This window comes from Chaetodon trifascialis, chromosome 9 (assembly GCF_039877785.1).
Source record: "Chaetodon trifascialis isolate fChaTrf1 chromosome 9, fChaTrf1.hap1, whole genome shotgun sequence".
In the NCBI taxonomy this organism is placed as follows: Eukaryota; Metazoa; Chordata; class Actinopteri; order Chaetodontiformes; family Chaetodontidae; genus Chaetodon; species Chaetodon trifascialis.
Genome location: NC_092064.1, coordinates 28258946 through 28268945, shown reverse-complemented (window position 1 = coordinate 28268945; position 10000 = coordinate 28258946). Strand labels below are relative to the sequence as shown.

Genomic DNA, 10000 nt, shown 5'->3' with positions numbered 1-10000 from the left:
AATCCGTGTTAAACGCATCAGATCGGTGCTGTCTGCTCACACAGCGAGCCGGGGCTGGAGGGGGGGGGGTGAGGTGATACAGGGCTGTAACTCAGATGGAGAAGTGTTGGCCGCAGGAGAGCAGACGGCCATGTTGGAAACAAACCAACGTGCACCCAGGCTGCAGCGCTGGGCTGCTAAACCCCAGCGAATCAGGCCCGTAAAGCGTTCTGACCTCCGAAGCTTCAGCGAGTTATGACATACTGTCATTTCCTGTGTGTGTCACACTCAACCAGAGCTGCCATTTATCACAGAAGTGTCCATGCAATGTTTGTGCAGACCAAAACAAAACGAGACACGTTTCATTCCATCATGACACCGATGACAGTCTGACTAACTGAGCTCGATCCACCATGCCCGACGTGCAGGAGCTGACTTACCCTGCCACCACAGTTTGTCTTCAGAGGACACAGGAAGAGGACAAATTCAAGAAGACCAAGAGAGAGAGAGAATAGAAAAGCACGAAACTGAGATGCAGCGCAGAAAAACAGTCGACAGCAGGTCGGATTTGTGAGATAAGAGCAGCAGGAACACTCACATATATGAGTCTCTCTCTGTATCTGATGAGCAGGTTGCGGAGGATGCCGGCTTCGTTGAGGTCCCCCAGGCGGATCATGTCCTCCACACCGTGGATGGAGGTGGGATGCATTGGCTTAATGTTGGTGGCATTCTGGGGGGAGATCCAGTGCTCCTGGAGGGGGAGGGGACATTATGGTGGGCTGTAGACCACAGTCTGAACGGAGCAAACCGGAGACCACCAGACAGCGCAGTGTTTCAGCACTTACGTTTCCCTCATCATCCACCACCTGGATCTGCCCGGAGTCGCAGAGCTTGACCACGGCGCCGATCGGCACCTCAAACTCCCGACCCGTCTTCAAGTCCAACCAGACATAGTCGCCCTGCAAAGAAAGCGAGGATTCAAACCAAAATCAACGTTAGCATCATGATTTAGCCTGAGATCAGATCAGGATCACAATAACAGCAACAAGGACGATCACATGAGAAATCAGAGGCAGACAGGAACAATGCTGATGCTGGAGTGTCTCCATGCGTCTGATTGGTACGTTCGCCATTTAGATTTTAGATTTGAAAGATGATCAGACTCATTTCTTAGCTAAAATAACTGAATCATCAACACGTTCACGCTGCGCCTGGACCAGGCGCCTGTAATCAGCTGAGATCACCTGAACTCAGCGAAAGCACACGAGGCCAGGTGGAACCTGCGTCCATTCACCGGCTCTATGAACATGAACTTATACCCAGACTTCTGTTCCCCTTTCTAACTGTGCCTGATGATGTTGCAGACGAGCAGTAAGTCACACTGTGGTCCATCAAACGGACAGACACGAGACGCACGTCCACCATCACTACAAGCTCTCCATGAGAAAGGAAAAACACCTATTTCCCAAAATGTCTGTTGATTCCTTAAAGGTGTGGCTGCTCAAACACACACACACACACACACACACACACACACACACACCTACACGCACACACGTGCACACGCACACACACAAAGGTAAACACAGTTTTCAGATATACAATTATGATTCATGACTCAACACAAAACCACATTCTTGTGACTGCAGCATATTTATTTTAACACAGTCATGTAATGTTAGATAACACAGCATCACACACACACAAACACACACACACACACACACACACACACTCACACACACACACTCACACACAGAGGCATCACAACACGGCCACACAGAAATATAATTAATATTTGATGCATGTAACACAGGAACATACGCACATATGTTACGTAACACAATCCCACAGACGACAGGCATACAATTATGAGTCATCACACACACACACACACACACACACACACACACACACACACACACACACACACACACATACCGGCAGCAGCGTGCTGTGTTTCATCACAGTGTTGACGTTGCGTAGCAGTGCCCATTTGGCCAGATCCTTCTCATAAAGCTCCACGTAGTCCCGCCGCTTGTACATCTTCACGCGCTCAAAGCAAACTCACACACACTCTGATGATGCGTGACGGTCGCAGCTTTGTGTCCACACACAGATGAACACACACATCCACCGGCGCAGGTGGGAAGGTGCACGAATGGATCCGATGTTCGTATAGTTTTGTTTCCTCTGCAGCTTCCTGACAAACATCCATGTAAAGATGAGACTGAAGCCCACAGGACGACGCACACACTGCAGCGCTCACGAAACCACCGAAAGCTTCAAGATCTTCATGTTCAGCAGGTTCAGTTCACCACAGGCTCGATTTCAGCAGGTCACACCTCTGCTAAAAAAAGAAAAGCTGAAACGCCCTGAAGTGTCGACAGAAAAGTGATGAAATCAGGTCCAATATGAGACGTCTCACAGAGTAACGGGGTCAAACATCCCAGTCTGTGGCCTGCAGTCGAAAGGCTCTGCTGATCTTCAGGTCACTCTGAAGTTTAACACTCGGGGACTCCTGCTCTCTCTCCCTCTGTCTCTGTCACACCGACACTTCGCTAACCCAGCCCCCCACAACCTCACCTGCTGCCCATGGCAACAAGATGCCACTTCCTCCTCAGGTGTGTCCTGTGGTGTTGGATTTCTGGACAGATAAAAACACCACAGGCTCATGCTGCCATGTAAATTCTGCATGTTATACATAATAATGAGTGTTTCCTGACTGAGAAATGTGAAGGACAGTAACAGTAAACTAGGAATAATAATAATAATAATAATGGTATAATCGAGGAATGAATCAGGAACGACCTGATAATTAATGAATCATTAATAAGTTAATAAGAGTTAAATGCAGAGGGCTCATCCTCTGAGGGCCATGAACTGTCCTCCAACTAAACCACATGATGTGTTTTCTATCACTGACGTCCAACAGCAGAGTCTCCTGGTCTGACGTTACTCGTCTGACGTTAATCAGATTTTACAGGAATCATTGTCCCTGAACTACACACCTGCTCAGCAGCAGAGGACAGACAGTAAAGCATCATCAGTTTCAACACAGTAAACGACGTTTTTGATGCCAGTTAGCAAAAGTTGCAACACTAATCGTATCGTCTTGCTTTCCATTTCCTCTATTTTAAGAAAAACCCCTTTCCAGTCCAGTAAAAATGTACCTAAAACCCCTCCAAGACACACCCAAAGCCAACTGAAAGCTGGTCTTGTCCCTGCTTGGTTCTGGTCTCTTGTGAAGGGTAACTCTGAACTTTTGTCCCCAGCAGCAGAAAAGCTGACAACAGTGAGACAGACACGTTTTCTCTGAATGTGTGTCCAGACATAACTTCAGTTCTGTCTCTTCGTTCCGTCTTCCTCTGTAAGAAGAGAGACAGATGGGAAGAAGACTGTGTGTGTGTGTGTGTGTGTGTGTGTGTGTGTGTGTGTGTGTGTGTGTGTGTGTGATGAATGGCTGTTTGAGTGTGTGTTACATACATGTCAGTTTAATTAAGTAAATACTCTGTCTGGCAAACTGAGCCACCTGAACATTACACCACCAAGCCCCTGTCTTTCACACACACACACACACACACACACACACACACACACACACACACACACACACACACACACACACCTATGAGGGAGTAATCCAACAACAAACTATCAGAAACCACATTTTGAATTATTGAACAGAGGACTGTTTGGCGTCTGTCTTTTATATTTCGTCCTCTGTCTGTCTCTCGTCCTCCGTCCCAGCATCATCCTGGTAACTTATGGGGACAACACTGAAGTCAAAGTGCTCTTCCACTGATGTACTGTTACACATTACCCGCCCAGTAAACTGGCGAGATATGACGCTGCTATCCAGTAGCTGATGTGTCGCTGGCCAAAAAATATCTTTGGCATCGGACAGCAGAACAAGTTTTGATTGGCGTCGTAAAGCTAAAGCCATGCAGTTGTTAGATTTGATCTGACTGACATCTGTTCTATTCCCACTTTAGTCTGAGGGATAAATCACAAACACTGATGGATGGATTGCTGTTCATGCAGCTGTATAACAGCCATCCGTTACTGTACAAGCACAAACAGCTGATTGATCGCTGAGTGTCTGACCTCAGTCTGCCTCCAGCCAACGTTCAGCTGAGTGTTTTTCATGACAGCGTTCCCCAACCGTCAGTCTCACATCGACAGAGAGTAAGAGGCTTTTTACAGAGGTCATTTAAAGATCGATGAAGCCCCCAGGTCGTCTAACCAGACACCACAGCCGCGGTAGTTCATGAGCTGCTGACAGTCCGAGAGCCCAGCGGAGGTTCATCTTCAGCAGACAGGCTTCACAGTGCTTCAGTCTTTCTGTGAGATCACGAGCCTTTTCAGCGCCACCAGACACTCGGCTACAGCGGCTGAGGGAGCACACGAGTCTGCAGCTTTGGTATCAAATGTAACACGATGAGCTTTCCATGCTGCCATTTTTCTGGTTAAATTTTAAATCAAGCAACAGCCAGGCTTTTCTAAGAAGTGAATCAAGTGACTCACAGTCGCAGCGAAATATGTAAGTTGACCTTATTTGGAGAATTTGTTCTAAAAACTGAAAGTTATGAGCTTAAGAGGATCGCTACTGGAAATACCTGAAAGCAAGAAACTCAAAGGAGAAAAATGGTTCAGTGTCTTAAAATGAGACAAAGTGGAAAAACCCTGAAAAACGTGTTTTACATTTTTGCAGTGGTGGAAAAAAGTTCTTCTCTTAAGTAAAAGTACTGATGCCACACTGTGAAAATACTCCACTACCAGCAAAAGACCTTTGGGATTCATCTAAATCTACCATAAGAAAAACTGTAATCTGAAAAGTAGCTCGTAACTAAAGCTGACAATATTTGCCTCTGAGATGTAGTGAGGTGAAAGAATAAAGTGGCATAAAATGGAAATATTACAATAAAGTATGCATATCTCAAACTTGCACTTAAGTACTTGATTAAACATATGGAGTATATTCCACCACTTCATTTTGTTACATGTACCTTTATTCTTCAGATACAACAAAGTAATATTTCTAGTTCTTACTCTGATACTTCATTTTGTATTTACTGAGTATTCAAAAGTTATTTCTAACTTTGTGCCTCTCAGACCTCTAACGTCACGCTGTGAAACATGTGAACATAAAGCAGTTTTATATCTGAAACACAGGACAGACCGAGGACTCAGGACGTCCACCGTGACTGCTGCTGTGATCACACACACACACACACACACACACACACACACACACACACACACACACACACACACCGTCCTCTGGACACGGCTGAGATGAGCCACAGTGCCGGTGAGGCGTTAGCAGGACAGCAGTGAGGTAATGTCCACGCTGCCTGCGGTGGATGGGTGTGTGTCCTCGTCATCTCTTTCTTCAGGTAAATAATTCAGGACAGACATGAGCCAGGTGTTCTCTTACACCTGCAGAGAGGTAACAAACCGCCAGAGGACAGACAGAAAAGACCGTTTGGACGCCCCTTGTGGTTTAGCTCGTTCAGCGTGTTTCATATTTTGTTCCCTCGATAACGAACCAGCGTTGAGACCCTCACAGGCCGCTGACATTCAGAGTAATCCAGTTACTTCACAGTTAGGAGCGTTTGAAGAGGCCACATGACTGATGAAGGCACCTCAGCTCATCTCATTTGCATTTATATAGATCATTTAGAAAAGTCAAAGGTCACAGGGTGAGATATGGTGACAAGCTGACCGCGCTGGTATTTGTCACTGGATCAACTCGTCCATAAAAACACACACTGTCCTTTCGCTTCAGTGGACAGTCAACATGAGCGTTTTGTCTCTGCTGTCTCCACGAAGACGACAAAGGAAGTAACAAAAGTACTGATTACAACGTTAAGAAACAGCGACGGAGGAGCCATTCAGGTCCTTTATTCAAGTAGAAGTAGTAATACTGCAATATAATGACACCTAGTACTTTTAACTGAGTAAGGTTTTGAAAGCAGGACTTTCTCAGCAAAATGTACTTTAAGTATCAGAAGTAAAAGTAGTCATGTGTAACTGAAGCTTTGCAGCATCCTGTTCCCTCACTGTGCACGAGGTTTACTGCAAATCATACACATTCCCCAAGGTCTGTGTGTGTGTACTGAAGACCAGGTGTTCCTCAGGTACAGGTCTGCCCCCTGCTGGTGTTCATGAACGTCTTCATCAGCGGTTAGAAAACAGGTACTCAAGTAAAGTACAAGTACCTCAGAGCCGAACAGTACTGACTAAAACTCTGTGGTTACTTTGCTTCATTGGAAAAAAACAAACTGTGTGTTTGTCCACACACACACACACACACACACGCACGCACACACACACACACACACACACACACACCCCTGTGCAGTTCCTATTGTGGTTGGCCAGTAAATGAGGGAGAGCTGCTGGATGAATGAATGAATGAATGAATGAATGAATGAATGCCAGCTCTCCATCACAGTAGAATTAAACGCAACACTGAACACAGAACAAAAGAGAGAAACAACAAACAAACAAACAAACAGGCTTTCAGTAACTCAGCTGTTTCCTAAACTAACTGAAGCTTTAGTCGGTATCATAATGATTAGGACTTTATGTAACCTGTGCGGATGATGCATGGCTGCTGCAGACAAAGCCGTCTGAATAACTAAAGCTCTAACTTCCTCATGTGCCTGTTGAAGTCCCATCATGCACCATGGACCCTGGGATGAGCCCTTCACCTTTCAGAGACCACAACCTTCCAGGCCACTTTGTTTTCCTTCTCCAACCATCCACACCAGACAAGGACCTCTGAGATCAGGACAGACTTCAGTTCAACAGATGACGGAACGAAAACAAGGAAACATCTCTGACAGCCGTCACTTTCCAGCACATGAGCAGGAATAACGAGGGAAAAACTAGTCTTGATGCAGCAGAAAGTCAAGAAAGAACCAGTGAAGGAGCATAAAAGCTGACATGTTTGTGTGTTGATGTGTGAGGAGAATAAACCAACATGAACACAGAAAGCAGCAGCGCTCAAACTCAAGCTCATTAAATTAAATTAGAAACTGTGAGACTGAATGTGAAACAAATGAAAACAGTGTTTCTGGAGGAGGAACTGTGACCATAAAATCACCCTGTCCTCTGACCGGAGCCTGAGTTTACCTGGATGAGGGTGGTGTATCTGTAGCTGAGGCGGCGTACGTTCTCCTCCCAGCCCTCCAGCGGCCAATCAGATCCCCCCCTGTTCATTTCCGCCGTCATGGTTACCACATCTAGTTATGATCTGCACACCATTGTGAGCGTGAAGGACTGAAAAAGTCAAACACGAATGCTGTCGTGTCGATCTGTCACGTTGTAAAGAAAGATCCACAAATGTCTGTCGACTCTTCAGCTTGGTACATCCGAAGATTCCTTCAAGCTGGAGAGAAGAAGTTCTGCTGTTGATCGAAGGTCGTCCACAGTTTTTCTTCTTCTCCCATTGAAAACAGTTCAGAGCCGTGTGTGTAGCAGCAGAGGTCACACCTGCACAGTCACAGTGTGTGTGGAGACAAACGTCCACAGAGACGGCGAAGGCTGATCTCTGTCCGTGTGTGTCTTCCTTTGCTTTATCGGCTTGTCCCATTTGGGCCTCCACATCGGGGGGGACGCTGTCAGGGCAGATTAGTCCATCATAAAGGCCGACGAGTTCAGCAGCGCATTAACTGAGCATCAAACACAGCGACACTCAGGCCGATGTGTGTTTGTGCGCACATGCGGTCGTACGTAGACTTCCATTCATTTCCTGGAGACTCACCCGAACCTGAACTCACCTGAACCTGAACTCACCTGAACCTGAACTCATCTGAACCTGAACTCACCTGAACCTGAACTCATCTGAACCTGAAATCACCTGAACCTGAACTCTAAAAGATTTCATGATTTACATTATGGGGACTGCTGTCTCCATACAGGACACTAAGGTCCCCACAAAGTGACTGTGTAAACAGAATGCACAATGTGAGTATTACATGTCCACACACACGCACACGCACACACACACACACACACACGCACACACATGCACAAACAAGCATTCAGCATCTTGTCCAATTTGTGTGTGTGTTTGTCTACACAGTCGGTTCAGTGGAAACAATGTGGTGTAATGAGCGGCTGATCCTCAGTGAGTGTTGTTGTACCTTCACGGCAGACACACACACACACACACACACACACACACACACACACACACACACACACACACATACACACACACACAGTCGGCAAACATTTAAACGTTTTGCAGCAGTTTTCAGCCATCTGTCGTGTGTGTGTGTGTGTGTGTGTGTGTGTGTGTGTGTGTGTGTGCGTGCGTGTGTGTGTGTGTGTGTGTGTGTGTGTGTGTGTGTGTGTGTGTGTGTGTGTGTGTGTGTGTGTACCTGCTGTAGAATGACCATGGTTCTGGTTTCTGTCCTCACGCCTGGACATCAGCAGTCGCCTGTAAACCCTGAGAAAGACAGAGGGAGCGATGAGAGCAAGCGAGCGTTCATCAGGAAACTATTTATTGTCTTTTCCTGCAGTATGTAAGAGCACATTTCATTAAAAGCAAACTTAAAGGTAGAAAAGTAAAAACCAAAAAAACAAGACAATCAGGGATGAGCAGTCCACCGTGTCCTCAGAGTAAAACACGAGCGCACACACACACACACACAAACTCAGATATCATTTTACCCACAAACACGATAAAAGCAGCAGCAGACACATAAAAGTCGCTTGTTAAAATTCTGTTGGGTTTTCTCTTGAATGAAATAACGAGTCTGCTAATGGGATCCATATAAAGCAACACACACACACACACACACACACACACACACACACACAGAAGACGTGTGCACCAGCGACACACTGTGAGCAGAAAGAGGTTGAAGCAGGTAAATTCACGTTTGTGTTATAATATGAATAGAAATTACTTATTGAGGGGCCAACAGGGGGCAGCAGAAACAAGCTGGAAGCAACAGTTGCCTGTTTACACAGTCAGCTGCAGGAAAGCATCATTGCACTGGAGTCATGAATGAACGAATGTTTACTCTCATTTCAGCTCAGCTTTGGTTTTCACCTCCTGACGGAAACGTCTGGCTCTTTGTCGTCTCATTGCCATAAATGTTCTTTACAGGCTAGTTGCTAACTGTGTCCCCCTGTCATCATGATCAATGGCTAATCAATGCCTACAATTATTGATTACAGCCACTTTAAAGAGAGGGGTCAGCTGTCTAATTTCCCTTTTTGGGACTTTACGTTTAATGGCTAAAACTAATTAAGAGACATGTTACAGGTCAAAATGATTATATTCACATGACCTGTGACTGACTCCGCCTCTTTGTGTCATATGACACTCGACCCACCCAATTAGCTCTCTGCTGTTGTAGTATGTTGGTGCCCGTGTGCGTATGCGTGTGTGTTTGCATGTGTTATTCATTAAGGATATAAGGTCAACAGAGTAATGGCTGCTGTATTTATGCGTGCGTGCGTGTGTGCATGCATGCGTGTAAATTAGCCCTAGTAAATTTTTCAGCCAGCCTTAATGAAGCTTTAGTTTGATCCTCTGACTTTCTGACACATGGCAGCCGTGGCACCTCGACCTCATTAGACGTTTTGTTCAGGCTTCTCTTTGAAAAGTGAGTCAGTCACACCTGAGGTACAGGAGGCAGCCTCACTCCACGAGCCCCTGCCATCTGAGGTGGTCTGCATCAGAAGTCATTTTCTCAGTCAATTATAAAATTTACTTCTTTGGTGTAGCTGTTTGACTCTGTAGTTGTGTTAATCAATATTTTTCATGAGTGAAATCAGTCAAACTAAAGCTGTATGACCACACTGCAGCACAGGCGTGCAGCTTGTGGAAAAGCGCTGCCATATATGCAGTAATTTGTACACTTGAAAGGGAAATCAGAGGAGGGCTAGTGGGTTTTCAAGTTCAGGAAACAGGGTTTAGTTTGTTTGTTTGTTCTCCTAAATTTAATCAGCATTCAGATCACACACAGTCCGACACAGGAGAAGGTGGTTTGCA

The 10000-nt window shown here is 45.8% G+C and overlaps 1 protein-coding gene across 1 annotated transcript in view; it reads right to left on the bottom strand.

The window, feature by feature from the left end:
* Window positions 1-10000, bottom strand: part of LOC139336070 (unconventional myosin-VIIa) — a 32946-nt gene that overhangs the window by 20756 nt on the left and 2190 nt on the right. The window contains exons 2-4 of the mRNA XM_070969944.1: window positions 8376-8443; window positions 825-938; window positions 578-730 (exon numbers count right to left, since the gene is read on the bottom strand). Coding sequence (XP_070826045.1) covers window positions 578-730; window positions 825-938; window positions 8376-8393 — 285 coding nt within the window. The 5' untranslated portion in view covers window positions 8394-8443. The remainder of the gene's footprint in view (window positions 1-577; window positions 731-824; window positions 939-8375; window positions 8444-10000) is intronic.